Source organism: Sceloporus occidentalis, unplaced genomic scaffold, assembly GCF_023333645.1.
Source record: "Sceloporus occidentalis isolate IW3139 unplaced genomic scaffold, rSceOcc1.0.p SCAF_8, whole genome shotgun sequence".
In the NCBI taxonomy this organism is placed as follows: domain Eukaryota; kingdom Metazoa; phylum Chordata; class Lepidosauria; order Squamata; family Phrynosomatidae; genus Sceloporus; species Sceloporus occidentalis.
In genome coordinates, this window is record NW_028316988.1 from 7,018,128 (window position 1) to 7,035,027 (window position 16,900).

Genomic DNA, 16,900 nt, shown 5'->3' on the forward strand with positions numbered 1-16,900 from the left:
TACTGTCAGGACGTTCCTCCTAATGTTTAGGTGGAACCTCCTTTCCTGAAGCTTCCATCCATTGTTCCAGGTCTTAGTCTCTGGAGCAGCAGAAAACAAGCTTGCCCCATCCTCAATATGACACCCTTCAAATACTTAAGCAGGACCATTTAGTCTCCAAAGAAGGAGACACCACCACAATCCAAAACAGCGTGTCCCAGTATCGAACATTTGACCGTCTTGCCATCAGGAATATGGAATACAGCTAGGACAGCAATTGATGGACCTGTTCGACGGTGGAAGACACTCCCTTGGAGTTTGGTAGACTCTCCTCCTTTTCAGGTCTTTAAACAGAGGCTGGATGGCCATCTCTCAGGGATGCTTTGATTCTATATTCCTGCATGACAGAGGGTTGGACTGGATGACCCTTGGGGTATCTTCCAACTTCATGAGTCTATGATTCTACATCTAATTGACTTTCCGCTTCCTTGTATTACTAGTAAGAAATGCATGTGCGGACAGGAATGGTGGCTGTATGCACAAATGCCAGAACCGCCGTGGGGTGGCGCATTGCGAGTGCCACCCTGGATACAGACTGGCCGCTGATAACAAAGCATGCGAAGGTATGTACCATGTCTCCATGCTCCTGTTTCCCCCTGTGCGAATGTCATGTGAAGTTATAATTAGTTGCTTGGTCTGGTCTAGAAGGATGATAAATGAGTCTTTGGCTGCCTTTGCAGATAAGGCTTGCAAAAACATCCCAGCTACTTTCTAAGCAAAACCCTCCCAGTGTTTGTCCAAGAGATGGTCTTTAATTCTCCACACTTCCGTTTTGCACAGCAATAATATCATACAAGGAGAGGGATCTTGCAGCACCTTTGAGACTAACTGAAAGAAAGAAATTGGAAGCACGAGCTTTTGTAGACTTAAGTCTACTTCCCCAAAGGCATTTGGAGGAAGTAGACTTAAGTCTAGGAAAGCTCATGTTGCCAGTTTCTTTCTTTCAGCTAGTCTCAAAGGTGCTACAAGATCTCTCTACTACATACTGATGCTACAGACTGACATGGCTATATCTTTGAATGCAAGTGTAAGAGAGAAATCTCAAAGCATAGAAGTGACTCAGGACCCCTTTGCATTGCATTTTGGTATCCACCTTGACTGCAATGGTTGCATCCTCCAAAATCCTGGGATTTGCATTATGGTGAGGTGTTAGAGCTTCTCTGGCAGAGAAGTCGAAATGCCTGGTGAAACTACAATTCCCGGGAGTCTATAGGATGGTGCTATATGGCAATTGGAGTGGTAGCAAAGTGCTGTAACTATTTCCTGCCTCTCCCAATAGATTGAGGCGGGAGCAGATAATATATATACAGAGCATACAGTTTACAACATTAAAACCTCATAAAATAACCCTCAAATTACAAAACATACAAATTAATATAATGCAATACAAAGTCATATATAGCAGCCATGTTCAGATAGTTTAATGTCTGCTGCGTGGATGGAGCAAATAGGGTCTCTCTTGCTCCAGAACAAGAAACAGTGGCTGGTGGCCTTTAGATAGTTGCTACTCAGAGTAGTGGTCCATGGACTAGTACCAGTCCTTAAGCCATTGACTAGTGGTCACTGGTGGGTTTCCAGGAAAAAAAGACGTAGTTGTTGCCAGTGGGCACAAATATGGTGCCAGTCCTTGGTGCTAAATAAAACGCTAGTCGCTCACATGAGATTGCTTTATTGCCCTACAAGGTTTTGACAGTTCCTATATGATCCAACCAGCAAATATGGCACTGCATCCAATGAAGATCTGGTGTGAAAACTGTGCAAGTTTGCATGGAAAACAGATATGTCTTTGGAAACACTGTTGTTTTTAACTGCGCAATTTTGCACGAAACTGCATTCTGCGCAAAATAACTTACGGAGACGCTGATAAAAATTGGGGTCAACTTCTGAAGGAAGACAAATGGGACACAAATATACATCTGTTATAATATGACTCCTTTCTTTAATAAAAATAGATGGAAAGAAGGAAGGACTTCTCTGGGCAAAAATTAAGAAGTAATATTAGAATGAATCCCAAATCAAATGAAATAAATGGTTAATTTATAGTGGATTTATAAGCTAGGTATTGGAATGAAAGGGTTTATGGATTGGTTTGATATATGACTTGATATGAGATGATGTATCTGATATTTGATTATTTGAGTATATAGTTGTTTGTGACATTTTGAATGAATGTTGTGATGAATATATAATAAAATTAATAATAATAATAATAATATTACTCCTCTCTCTCTCTCTCTCTCCCCCTCCCCTCAGATATAAATGCATATTGATTTGAATTTGATTTCCCCCCCTCCAGATATCAATGAATGTATGATGGGCATGGCCCTGTGTGTACATGGCTGCCTTAATACCCGCGGCTCCTTTAAATGCACATGTAACCCGGGGTACGAACTGGGAGCAGATGGCAAACAGTGTTACCGTAAGTATGCGCCTTCACCTGCTTCTCTCTTGTGATATGTACTAAAAGCTAGCCATGAAATTGCAGTTTGGAAGAAAGTTCTACAGTTCATGGAATATTTCTCTGGTGGACATGGGAAAGGGATACTGTAGGCCACCTTCTTAGCTTGTTTTTAATCTGTTGTTGTTAACTGCCTTTGAGTCAACCCCATGAAGACCCTGTAGACCTCTCCAAGCCCTCCTGGCCTTCACTTCTCTGCTTAGGTCCTGCAAATTCAGACCCAAGATCTCCCTGATGTAATCTATCCATCCGGTGTGTGGTCTTCCTCTCTGTCTACCACCCTCTACCTTTCCCAGCATTATGGGAGTCCAAGTAGACCACAGGTGGAACATGAGTCAACAGTGCGATGCGGCGGCTGAAAAGGCCAATGCGATTTTAGGCTGCATCAATAGAAGTATAGTGTCCAGATCAAGGGAAGTAATAGTGCCACTCTATTCTGCTCTGGTCAGGCCCCACCTGGAATATTGTGTCCAGTTCTTGGCACCAATTTAAAAAGGATGTTGAGAAACTGGAGCATGTCCAAAGGAGGGTGACTAAAATGGTGAAGGGTCTGGAAACCATGAAGCTGTATGAGGAAAGACTTAAGGAGCTGGGGATGTTTAGCCTGGAGAAGAGAAAGTGAAGAGGTGATATGATAGCCCTGTTTAAGTATTTGAAGGGATGTCATATTGAGGAGGGAGCAAGCTTGTTTTCTGCTGCTCCAGAGAAAAGGACCCGGAACAAAGGAAGCAAGCTGCAGGAAAAGGGATTCCACTTCGACATTAGAAGGAACTTCCTGACAGTAAGGGCTGTTCGACAGTGGGACACACTTCTTTGGAGAGTGGTGGGGTCTCCTTCCTTGGAGGTCTTTAAACAGAGGCTAGATGGCCATCTGTCAGGGATGCTTTGACTGAGAGTTCCTGCATGGCAGGGATTTGGACTGGATGGCCCTTGGGGTCTCTTCCAACTCTAGGATTCTTTGATTCTATGATTCATAAATGAACTTTGGGTTTTGAGTTTGTTTCCATCTCCAAGATATGTCATTATGAACCTGTATGAAAAGAGATGTGAAATCCCAACCCCCCTGAAATCTAAAGCGCTTCTCGACCTGAGCATTTTGGATAAGGGAGACTCAACCTGTCCAACCAGCCAGATAAATGAAAAAACAGGATGATGCACAACCAAAGTTCAAGCTCCACATTTCAGATCTACAAACGCATGTGCACACACATGTGTGTGAGTGTTGGTGTTATAAATGTTATTTTCAGCTGGATTGTGGGCGGCATCTGATTCTTTGTTTCTTTTCACTTTCCCAGGAATAGAAATGGAGATTGTGAACAGTTGCGAGACCCACAATGGAGGCTGTTCCCACCTTTGCCATCACACCAGCTCTGGCCCCATCTGCAGCTGCAACTTGGGATACCAGCTGGATGAAGACAAGAAAACTTGCATTGGTAATTTAATAAATGCGTGGCTGAGTACAGAAGGAATGGGTCCATTGGGATGAGTCCTGATTTAGCCACATTTAAGGAAGGGCTACTGATATGAAGTTCAGACTAAGCCTAGAGCTGGATATTTGTGTTGTCCACAGGCACCTTCTAATGAAGATGCCAAACACTGCTCATTCTTTGAAGCTTGGTGTTGTGCAAATAGGGAAATCCCAGCAGCTGTCTAACAATCCTTCTGGCTCTGGGAGGACCCTTGGAGGTGGCCAGAGAACTGTACCACTGCAAAACCAATAAGGGCCCAGGAGCCCCGAAGCTATGATTCCCCTTTTTACCTCTGTATACTAAGGCCAGCCAGAAATTATAGTCCCCTGTGTCGTGTCCTCCCATTTCAGTCCAATATGAATGAAGACTTTGTGCTAGCTGTATTGCATCTGAAATATTGCAACTGTATTGCCAGAGAATGCTGGCATGGAAGAGAATGGGGTGTGTGTGTCTATCTATCTATCTATCTATCTATCTATCTATCTATCTATCTATTGAACAATACACAGATTAACATGTAAATCACTCCTCCCAATATAGAGTCACACAATAGATAGATAGATAGATAGATAGATAGATAGATAGATAGATATGCACAGACACCCCACTCTCTTCCATGCCAGCATTCTCTGAAGATGCCAGCCACAGATGCTGGCGAAACGTCAGGAACAAATTCTTCTAGAACATGGTCACAGAGCCTGAAAAACCCACAAAAAACTATGCATGCCGGCCACGAAAGCCTTTGACTTCATATAAGAACCAGCCTTTTCAGACTGACTCTAACAGCAGGACCATTTGGCTTAATGGTATCTGCATTGACCAGTTGTGATTTCCCCAAGATTTCGGACAGAGGTCTTTCTTAGCCTTCCTTGCGGATTCGGAGGATTAGGGGATTTTTGAAAAGGCAAAAGATTGATACGATCGGAAGAGAAACCAGAGGATTAGGGACTTTTTGAAGTCATTTGTATTGCTTCCCGTTTCATCTACAACATTAGCAGGATTATTGACTATGGCACAGCCTCCATCTGTAAGCAATCTGTAAAGAATTGGAACCCTGTCTGGGCTGCAAGCTGATTGCTGAACAAATGAGTGTGTATAAAGTGTGTATGTGTGTGTGAGACTGTGTGTAAGTATTGCGACAATGTGCGTCTGTGTTTCATTTTCTATCACTGCTTCCCATTCTGGCAATTAACCCAATCAGAAACTCTCCGCAGACCTTGCCGTCCAGGCATTTCTTCGATTGGGAGCTGGTGCAACTGAATGGCCTCTGTGTTTATGCGCCAGATGCATTTGAGCTGCCTAGGCTGAGTTTAAGTTTGTCTGGGGTCAGTGCCCAGCGCATCCAGGAGACCTTCATAAGAATTAAAAGCAACGTTAGCAGCATCCTTCCTGCATTCGGATCCCTTGAGGGATTTTTCTCAACTTATCTGTGGCCAGGGGCCATTGCTCTGGATGCTTCTCTTCCGTTTCTTGCCACTAAGCGCATGGACTCAGGCATCCAAACTCCAGTAGCACATCTATTGATTTCACTCCAAACCGCTGTAATTGACAGAATGTTCCCCAGACAAAGGAGACAAACATCTCTGGTCTTTCAGCACCACGCCACAAGCATTCCCTTGCTGGATCAAACAGAGAAACACATGATCCCTCTTGGATCACACCAAAGGTCCATGAAGTCCAAGCATACCGATTTCCATGATGTTCAGCCAGATGTATCTGGCTAGGCTTCGTCAGCAGAAATACGGTATCGAGTTCAAGACAAGCAAGAGTCTCGTTCTGCTCTGCTTTGATCAGACCTCATCTGGAGTAGGATCCATTTCTGGTTGCCACAGTTCAAGAAAGATATCAGCAAGCTGGAATGTATGCAGAAGAGGGCGACCCATACGGAAAAGGTTGGGTTCATCTACACTGTAGAAATAATGCAGTTTGACGTAACTTTAATGTCGTGGCTCCATCCTATAGGATCCTCAGATTTGTGGTTTTGGCAGACAAGACAAAAGTCCTGGGAAAACCATAGATCCCAGGACTGCATACAGTGCGCTACAATGCTTAATGTTGCAGTGCCAGGGCTGGATTAACCGTTAAGCAAAATAAGCATGCGCTTAGGGCATTAGTGGCCTGATGGTACCAATGGGTGCATTCCCTGCATCAGCCTTACTTTTGTTTCTTCATTCTTCCAGATACAGACGAGTGCGTTGCCGGTTCTCACTGCTGCCAACAAGACTGTTACAACTACCCAGGAGGCTATGAATGTGTTTGCTATGCTGGCTATAGGCTCAGCACAGAGGGCTGTGGTTGTGATGGTAGGTAGATATTCCCACCTGGGTTTCTACTCCAGAGGACACAACCCCAAATTGTCGTATCATTTGCTTGTCTTCATTGCAACATTTTCCTCCCCGGAGGTCCTTTTAATCCCATGCGCAACTCACCGATGAGTTGACATTCCCATAACTGACTGTTGTCTGTACAATTTCAGCTCATTGTGTCTCTTACTAAGATTTGTCAAGATGTAGCTCAAGTGCTTTGGAGGAGAGTCGGCAACCTCTATTTTCTTTTCTTTTTGGATTTTGTTTTTAAGATGTGGATGAGTGCTCTTCAAATAATGGCGGCTGCGAACATTTGTGCCAAAACCTCGTGGGCTCTTTCCACTGCAGTTGTCAGATTGGCTACAAACTGGATGAAGACCGACAGAGCTGCATTTGTAAGTGTGCAAGGAAGGCATGGGCCTTCCTAGATCTTCCTTGGCTTGCCTTGCTCTATTCTATTGGTGGTGAACCTATGGCACGCGTGCCAGAGGTGGCACTCAGAGCCTTCTCTGTGGGCACACATGCTGTTGCCCCAGCACAGAGTTTGCCAGAGTTCATTACTAGAAAGCCAGAGGGACGTGGCACTTTGCAATAAATAAGTGGGGTTTGGGTTGCAGTTTGGGCACTCGGTCTGCAAAAGGTTCACCATCACTGCTCTATTCCATGGATTCTAGAGAGCTCTGGTGCATTGTTTTCATTCAGATCAACAAACAGACAACAGAGATTTTGCTTAAATTAAGCATAGTATCTATAGTAGTATGCTGAAAGCCGTGTGGGAACACGCAAGGTGCAAGGAGCAGCCCGTCCCATTAGGCTTAATGGGGTGTCCACCTGTGGCACGTGGCACCACGCTGCCACATGCATGAGCCCCATTCAGTTAAATGGGGCTTGAGCATGCGCGGTATTTGCTTTATGCAGGGGAGTCCGGAATGGATCCTCCATGTAAAGCATGCACACACTGTATTATTCATCCCTTTTCTCCCCCCCCCCCCCAAAAAAAAAAAAAAAACTTGATTGGGTCCAAAGGAAATTTCTGTTCTATTTGTATCAGGGCATGTATCTTTTCCCAAGATCTTCCCGCTTTTAATAATAGTAGTGCTAAAACTAATTATGAACAAGCCTTCTTGTAAATGGAAGCGCATTCAGCAAGTCCATGTGAGAAGCCCTCTCCTTTGCAACTTGCAGGGCTGGCGGCTTCTTTGTTGCTCTTCTCTGCTGCCGGTTTATCAACTGTCTAAACATTGCAACGGCAGATGCACAAAATCTAGTGAGCTTATTTGGGATTTCATTAACACTCCAAAAGAATGCAGACCATTCCTGGGGTTCAGGTCTCATGTTTAGTTGGGACCTTGTTGGAAAACATTTTTCCCCTGTTATGAGCTCAGGAAGGGGATGCTTGGGGCCGCGAGAAAAAACACCTTTTACTGCACCCCAAAGTGTCCTCAAAATGGCCCCGTTCCATCATTTGACGCCAAGCAGTTCCCATTCAGACATCCGACCGAGGCAAAGGATGCGCCTCAACACTGAATGGGAATGGCTTGGCGACAAAATTGGGCCATTTTGAGGACACTTTGAAGTGAGATAAAATGCTTGACGTTTGCATGTTTGGCTCACCCAGTGTCTCATTCTTTGCACACATCCCTCATTTCATGAATGTCATGGGAGATCTTTGGTCTTTCCATAGTACTTGAGGGACCTGTGGAGGCCCTGGACGGCCACTACCCCATCGTCCGTCCTCTCCCCCACGTGGCTGTCCTCCGGGATGAAATCACCCAACTGTTTGATGAAGACTATGATGAAGAAGAGGAAGAAGTGGAAGCAAGAGGAGAGCACACATTGTCTGAGAAGTTCAGTAAGTGCAAGTGGGGTCTGCAATAGAAAGTGGCGGCACAATCCGTGGTTCTGTTCAAGATGCTGATAGTTCACCCAGACATGTGCATTTTGCTCTATCTACTTTTGCCCTTGCCCTGCAGTGTGGCCTCATTCCCACTTACAGATAAATCGGTGCACGATCTGAACTGATGGATCATCGATTTGACATTGGATCATGGCTTACGCTACACTTGCCTCGATCACATTTTCTGTCATTTTTGGTCACCAAAATAACCCACTCGTGGTTCCCATTCATGAATGAATCGATTAAAACATTATTCGGTTCCGAAGGGGAAATTTGAATAGATTCTGATACACTTGTGGTTGACACTTGCGTGGAATCGATTTGTCGAAAAAGAAATGGGAAAAAATCAGCATCAAAAAGATGTGGGTTAAATGGGTCTGGAGCATGGCCCCCTTCTTGGAAACGCTTCCGCGATTCGGATTAAGTGGGAACCAGGGTTGTTTGAACCAGTTCAAACCAACTTGTGATCCACTTTAAAAGGTAGTGGGAATGGGGCCTCTGATTCTTTCTCTACTGAACCAGCTCAGACCAAGTTGGACTCTTGAGCATGTCTGGGGATGAAGCATCATTTCTTTCCCTGCTTTTCATTTTGGATTTCTTGTTAGTTTATTTTGCATTAAGATGCTGAGTGCAAAAATCTATGCCAGTGATGGTGAACCTATGGCACGCGTGCCGGAGGTGGCACTCATGTGCCATTGCCCCAGCACAGAGTTTGCCAGAGTTTGTTACTAGAAAGCCAGAGGGACATGGCACTTTGCAATAAATAAGTGGGTTTGGGGTAGCAGTTTGGGCTCTCGGCCTCTAAACGGTTCAGCATCACGGATCTATGTATTATTTTGTAGGAGGGTAAATCCTGACTTGGAATGTATACGCATTGCAGCAATTTAATAGCACTTACACTGCCATGGCTCCCTTCAGTAGAAACTCAGGATTTGTAGTTTGGAGAGGGGCATGGAATTCCTTCTAATGCATTCCTCTGAACTACAACACTAAAGGTCTCCAACAGAAAGTTGGGACCCCAAGGGCCATCAAGTACCTTCTACTGTCAAACAGCTCTTACTATCAGGAAGTTTTTCCTAATGTTGAGGTGGAATCTCTTTTCCTCTAGTTTGAATCCGTTGTTCCAGGTCCTGTTTTCTGGAGCAGCAGGAAACAAGCTTGTTCCATCTCAATATGACGCCCCTTCAGATATTTAAACAGGGCTCTTATATCAAACTGTACAAACTGTAGTATGATAAAACATTCACAATGCTAGCGTGAGAGCTATCATTGGGGCTGAGAAATCAAGAACAGACTCTCTTGTTGTGACCAAATCTTGGACAATGGTAAGGTTTCCCCCCAGAATTCCATTGCTGCACTTGGGTGTTTCCCCCCCCCCCCCCACATCTCTTGCTGCATAACACCTTCTAAAGGTGTTTTTCTGTGATGTTAAAGGTTGACGCCATTGCGATTCCCTTTTTTGTAGTCTGTTTGGATGAGACCTTTGGCCACGACTGCAGCCTGGCTTGTGAGGATTGCCAGAACGGAGGTGTTTGCAACGAAGAGCGGACCGGTTGCGACTGTCCAGATGGCTGGAGTGGAATCCTCTGCAATGAAAGTGAGTTCAGTTGGAGAGGTGGGCGCTTTTGCAAAGGATGGGGGTCATCTTTTACGACCTGTTGAAGTGTTTCCTTCCAAAAGGCCATTAGGCAAGGAGAGCGATAGCAACACAATGCGCCAGCTGGCTTAGCGTAAGCACTGAAGATGCTAGCACTTTCGCAGCCGGGGACTTGCCTTTTGTGCTGCGTATATACCTTGGCCTGGAGTTATCAGGCCAAAAATCTCCACTAAAGTTGCATGGACGCTGTTGCCATAATCTGCCCCCAGAGAGTCCATTCTGCAAGGCGGACCTTTGCCTCTGCGCCGCTTGGCACCGGATCTGAGCCTTCGCACTCTGGCTGAGGTCATAAACCTATCGGCAGCAAATTAAATATGCCATTTACTTTGAGAGGCTAATGAACTCTTTAAGGCACTAATGGGAATTTTGGGGGGGGATTCGGTGTCTCCCATTTGAGCGTCTGGCTGCAACGTGAAAACGGCTCTCAGGGGCCTATTTGTTCCGAAGGCAAAAATGAGTCATGCCCTGACACCATCCTCACCTAGACACCTGACACCAACTTCACCGAAAAATAGGTTTGGTGAGAAAAACTTGAGGTTGGATCCGGACTTAGGTGTGCAAACCCACTGAAATGAATGCATTACCCTACTTTTGACTGCTGCCACGCTGCAGAGTTTATTCAGTTTGTTGCCGTTGTGTGCCTTCGAGTCGTTGCCAACTTATGGAGACCCTAAGGCGAACCTATCATGAGGTTTCCTTGGCAAGATTTGTTTGGAGGAGGTTTGCCATTGCCTTCCTCTGAGGTTGAGAGAGTGTGACTTGCCCGAGGTCGCCCAGTGGGCTTCATGGTCAAGCTGGGAATTGAACCATGGTCTCCAAAGTCACAAAGCTCCAACCACTCTGCCATGCTGGCACCGCTTTAATTGCCACCCATCCAATGGAATCCTGAGATTTATAGTTCATCATGGCACCAGAGCAAATGGTATTAATTCTGAAGTGTAGATGCAGCCCCTGATGAACTCTGAATCTAACGCTGCTGTTTCTGTCTCTTTCTCTACAATCATATCGATCTTCACTTTTTAAGGGACCTCCAATAGAGTTGTGCAAATGCAAAAGAACGGCACAGAGGAATAGATTGCACCTTTTATTGTCTCCACTTTCAGGAAAACCTATGGGTTTAGACTCAGACTATATATAGCAAGCCCAGTTTAATCCCATGGAAATGAATGAGACTCCCCTAGGTTTATGCGTCTAGCAAAGTGGGCCGGAGTCCAGGTTAGCGCATACCAAGCAAAACGTGTTAGTTTTGAAGGTGCCACGAGTTGCTTTGTTGGTTTTGGGGCGACAGACTAACACAGCTGCCCTTGAAATGAGGCTTGTTATTCCTGGCACTGGCACAGAAATGGATTGCGGTAATAAGAAGAAACGTAATATGGTTAAGAAATGATGATGATGGTGATGATGATGATGATGATATCCTGCTTTTCCTTTAGTAATGAGACTGAAGGCAGCTAACAACATTATTAATACAGATGACAGCTATACAAAACCGTCAGTAAAAGTATAAATATAGAAGTTATTTATACAGTTACAAATATTAACTAGTATGGCATAGTGGTTTGAGCATTGGATGACAATTCAGCCGTGAAACCCACTGGGGGACCTTAGGCAAGTCACACTCTCTCAGCCTCAGGGGAAGGCAATCTTCAGAGAATGCTGGCATGGAAGAGAGTTGGATATATATATATATATATATACACACACACACACACACACACACACTCACACACACACTGTATATACTGTATATATTGGGTATACCTCTCCATTGACACCCCCTTGTCATGGGGGAGAGGCTTGCGTAGCCTAATAAAGTTGTGAGCTATGCTGGCGGTGGTATAATAGCCACCGGTAGGGCCTCCCATGCCAGACAGGTCACAACCGAAGGGTCTGACCAAGAGCGCCAAAGGGCAGGATGGGCTCTCTAGCCTTATGGCAACCATCCTAGGAGAAGGAAAACTCTAATCCCAAACCCAGGCAGATGGTGCTCCTCTAACCCTGTAAGGTCAACCATCTAAGATACGCCAGCTGCGTCCCTACCTCGACCGGGGAGACCTTGAAACGGTTGTACACGCCCTGGTAACCTCTCGTTTGGATTTCTGCAACGCGCTCTACATGGGGCAACCCTTGTACCATACCCGGAAGCTGCAACTTGTGCAGAATATGGCAGCCCGTCTGGTTACTGGCACTGCCAGGGCCAGTCATATAACACCAGTCCTTAAAGACTTACATTGGCTGCCTATTCGCTTCCGGGCGCAATACAAGGTGTTGGTTATTACCTATAAAGCCCTAAATGGCTTGGGCCCAGGGTATCTGGAGGACCGCCTCTCTCCGTACAATCCGCCCCGCACACTCAGATCATCAGGGCAGCTATTGTTAACCGTTCCAGAGGCGAAATATAGTTCTACCATCAGGAGGGCTTTCTCCATCTCAGCCCCCAACCTCTGGAACGCGCTGCCCTTCGAGCTCCGCTCAGCCACCTCCCTAGCCCAATTTAGGAAGGGGCTAAAGACCCACTTATTTGAACAAGCCTACCCCTGACCAGTTACTCTCCCCCCCTCCCCTTGTCAGCACTGTCTTGCCGGCATGGACATTTTGTTATTTTTATTAATCTGTTTTTTAATGTTTTGTATGACTTGTTGTTATATTGTTCGGAATTGTTGTTCACCGCCCTGGTTTTTAGAAGGGCGGTATACAAATAAAGTTTTTATTATTATTATTATTATTAAGAGAAGGAAACTAATCAAACCGCTGCCCATGCCACCGTCCATGCTTGTCAAGGCCTCAGCAGACGAACCTCTGGTTTAAAGGGTGAGGCCAGTTCTGTGCACGCTGCGTCCCACCAGAAAAACCCATTGCACAGGCTCCAAGGATACACCCAACTTCCGAAAAAGCCCTGTAGCGATAGGCGAGGGATGAAACAGCAGGTGTAAAGATGCACTGGAAGTCGCAGACACAACCCTGCACGCAGGCGGTTCATATTGGGTGTGTGTGTGTGTGTGTGTATATACATGCACACGCGCGCACACACACACACACCCCTAGGTAAGGAGAAGTGATTGAATGTTAATCTGTGTATTGTCCATGGAAATCGCTGCTCCTAACCCAGGGTCACACAGTATGTGTGTGTGTGTGTGTGTGTGTGTGTGTGTGTGTGTGTATATATATATATATATATATATATATATATATATCCCGCTCTCTTCCATGCCAGCATTCTCTGCAGATGCCAGCCACAGATGCTGGCGAAACGTCAGGAATAAACTCTTCTGGAACACGGCCTCATAGTCCGAAAACCCCACAAAAACCCATAAACGTATACTGCCACTATACAAGATGCAGGGTTTGTAGGATCTCTTAGACGCCCCACTGCATCTTTGCAAAACTAAGGGATGTTGTCTTTTGAGCTGACATACAAGAATAGTTAAGTGTCAAATGTGTGGCAAGATCCCTTTGCGTGCTGATTTTCCAGACTAAGAGGGTTATGTCTTTGTGAATACAAGAATAAGGGATTTCAAAAACTTTCTTCCTTGGGAGAAATTTTACAGGATTTTTTGCACATTTAATCTTTTTTCGGTTGTGAAAAATCCTGCACCAACCGGAACTGTTTGCTGTGGGCACCTGAATCCTGAGATGTCAATGGGAATGTAACCCTAGCCAGCACCTGCAGAATCCCTAATTTAAAACCTTACGTTTCATTGTAGTCGATTTAACTATCCTTGGTGTGTGTGTGAGAGATGGCATTTAATAAGACAACTGTTATCATGCATTGGGTTCATTGCACATCTGTAGAACCATCTCATTCACCTTCTTTATGTATCCCGGTTTCCCTTCTGTAGCTTGTCCAGAAGGCACCTTTGGCAAGAATTGCAGTTCGACGTGTCTCTGCCAAAATGGAGGCATGTGCGACCCAATGACGGGGACCTGCCGATGCCCACCGGGAGTGAGCGGAGCGCATTGCGAAGACGGTAAGAAGTTCCTGTTCTTCTGCTTAGAGTCAATACGAAGGTATCGCTTCACGGTGATCTGTGCGTTGGGCCAGGCAGAACATCTCTGCATTTGGAAATTCCTAATCCTGGAAAGCAAGCAGTAAATAATCAATAAATAGGCACAGTGCCCATATTAATTGATCCAAATACCTGCGTTTCAACTTCTCTAGCTTCTGAAGACATTCAAGGCAACACAAGCAGAATACAAATTCATAGAATCATAGGATCTTATCACACGAGGCACTTACCGCTGACCAAACGTTGCAGAAGCGCCAGAGGTGGGATCATCCGCCGTGCTTCTTAACATAATTGAGGCTTCCCGCTTTCCTTCTGTTGTTGAAGCGTTTGCAGAGAAGCCAGGAGAAGCCATTTTTTGAATAACAGGATCTTCTGTTATTGAAAAATGGCTCCTTCTAGTGTCCCCTTGAACGGAAGGAAAGTGGGAAGGCTCAGTTACGTTAGAGAAGCGCAACGGATGATCCCACCTTTGGTGTTTGGGCAACGTTTGGGCAGCGGTAAGTGCCTCGTGGGATAAGGTCCATAGAGTTGGAACAGACTGCAAAGGCTATCCGGTCCAAACTCATGCCATGCAGGAATACACAATACAGTCGCCTCTCCTTTTTTGCAGGGGGTCCATTCCCGACCCCCTCGTGAAAAAGGAGTTTCGCTTATATTCAAGCCCCATTGGCTTGAATATAGGTGTGAGCGCACTCCATTCATTCCCCCTCCGTTCGTCCCTCGTGCATAAGTGAGGGATGCAAGTCCGAAGACCACAAGAATGGAGGGAGGACTGTATAGCATCATAGAGCTGGAAGAGACCCCTAAGGGCCATCCATGCAGGAATACACAATCAAAGCACCCTTGACAGATGGCCATCCAGCCTCTGTTTAAAAACCTCCAAAGAAGAAGACTCCTCCACTCTCAGAGGCAGAGTTTTCCATGGTTGAGCATCTCTTACTATCAGGAAATTCTTCCTAATATTTAAGTGGAACCTTTTTTCCTGTAGTTTGAATCCATTTCTCTGTATCCTAAGCTGAATTTGCACTGCAGAAATAATGCACCACTTTAACTGCCTTGAAATGGTGGGATTTGTCTTTTTGTGAGATGTGACTTGCGGGATGTGATTTGATGATGTTTTGCCTTCTCTGCAGAGAGCTCTGGTGCCACAACAAACTACAAAGCTCAGCATTCTGTCGCTTGGAGTCCTGGCAGTTAAAGCGGTCTCAAACTGCATTATTTTGCCAGTGCAGATTGAGCTCTCATCTCTGGAGCAGCTGGAAATAAGTCTGCTCCATCCTCAGTATGATGGACTAAAGTTGACAAAAGCAGGGACACTATAACAGAACTATAAAACGGATACTCTAATGCAAAAGCATTCTCATTGAGATATTTGTGCATGTTTCTTTTGTTGCGTTGAATCTTAGTTTAATTTGATGATGGTAACTTTGTATTTCAAGGCTTTTCAAGACTTTTTAAGGTCCACTGTGGTTTAGGTGGTGTGAGTATTGGACTAGGTTAGAGCCCAAAGTCCGAATTCCCATTTAGCTCTGGAAACCTACTTGGGCAAGTTACACTCTCTCAAATTCAATGGAAAGCAATGGAAAATCCCCTCTGAAGAAATCTTGCCAAAAAAAAGCCTGGGGTAGCTTTCCTTTAGGGTCACTCTGAGCGCATACAGACAGACCAAAATAAAGCTGCTTTGGGTCACTTTGGAAGTATGCTGTTTAAATGTTGCATGCGGCCAGAAGCCGCGCCAAAGCCATGTTCCAGTTCTAAGGACCGGAGTGCAGCTTTGGCACAGTGTCTGACCTCTTAAGATGCATGTGCCATTTAAACAGCATACCTCCAAAGTGACCCAAAGCAGCTTTATTTTGGCCTGTCTGTTCGGACTCTATAAGTCAGAAACGATATGAAGGCACACAACAACAACGTATACAATTTATGCGGTATGTATTTTTCTTTGGTTCGATGGCTTGAAGTGTTAGGAATGAGAAAGCATTGCAAAAATGCAAACGAAAGAGCATATGGCCAAAACAAAGGAGTGGCCACAGCTGTTACTGGTGTTCAAAAATGTGCATCTGCTGTTCATCCTTTATATATTTGCTATTGAAAAGTCTGGGACAATGCCCATATGTAAGTTTCTGGCAAAGTACAATCATTGCCTAAAAAGCTGAGTCCAAGGGTTGGGAGACGTAGGCATGTGCAATTGAGCAGTGCGCTCCAGTGTGCTTGCTTATTCATAGTAATTCAAAGATTTGATGTTATTGTTGTTGGCGCACTAGTTAAATGCCGGTCTTGCAACCACAATGTTGTGAGTTCGATCCCAGAGGGCTCCAGGGTTGACTCAGCCTTCCATCCTTTCGTAGGTCGGTAAAAGAAGTACCCAGTTTGTTTGGAACCATTGGGTTATGGATTGTAAACCGCTTAGAGAGTGCTGAGTTGACTATGAAGCGGTATAGACATGTAAATGCTGTTGCTATTGCTAAAGGGGTCTCTTTTGACTCTGGGGAATTGTTCGGAGCACAGATTGGACCTGTGCTTTGCCTGTTTTGGTCCCGTCCATCATCTAAACAGTGATTCCCAAACTCTGATTCTCCAGATGTTTGGGATTTCAGTTCCCAGAATCCCTAGCCAGCTTGGGCCACAGTCAGAAATCCTGGGAGTTGAAGTGATAAACATCTGGAAGACGAAAGTATGGGAATCATAGATTTAAACGGATTGGTGGAGGAATAGACCAGGAACATTTCTTTGTCCCCACTGCTGTGTTTCTAAGGCCATCCTATGTATCCCATGTCCCTCCGACACCAAAGTTTCCACCTTATCTACAAGTCCTTCTTTTATGTTACCAAATGGCATTCCTGCCCCCCACTTTTCCATTCCAAGTAAAAATTGATGGACGTTGTTCCCGAAGCTAGGAAACGAGGAGTCAATAGCAGAATCCATTAACATGACTTCACAGAAAAGAGAGAGGCACATATGGAAGCGATTTGTCTGGAAAGGCAACTCAAGCTGAGTCGAAATGAATTCAAGAGTTGGATGAAATCCGTCCCCTTTGGACCCTCTTAGAAAGGCATGCAGAGGAGGG

At 45.2% G+C, this 16,900-nt stretch overlaps 1 protein-coding gene across 1 annotated transcript in view; it reads left to right on the forward strand.

Moving 5' to 3' along the window:
- The window catches only part of LOC149307747 (uncharacterized), a 141,175-nt gene that overhangs the window by 88,460 nt on the left and 35,815 nt on the right, over positions 1–16,900 (forward strand). The window contains exons 8-15 of the mRNA XM_089536802.1: positions 480–602; positions 2,336–2,458; positions 3,793–3,930; positions 6,147–6,269; positions 6,545–6,667; positions 7,957–8,124; positions 9,635–9,766; positions 13,666–13,794. Coding sequence (XP_089392928.1) covers positions 480–602; positions 2,336–2,458; positions 3,793–3,930; positions 6,147–6,269; positions 6,545–6,667; positions 7,957–8,124; positions 9,635–9,766; positions 13,666–13,794 — 1,059 coding nt within the window. The remainder of the gene's footprint in view (positions 1–479; positions 603–2,335; positions 2,459–3,792; positions 3,931–6,146; positions 6,270–6,544; positions 6,668–7,956; positions 8,125–9,634; positions 9,767–13,665; positions 13,795–16,900) is intronic.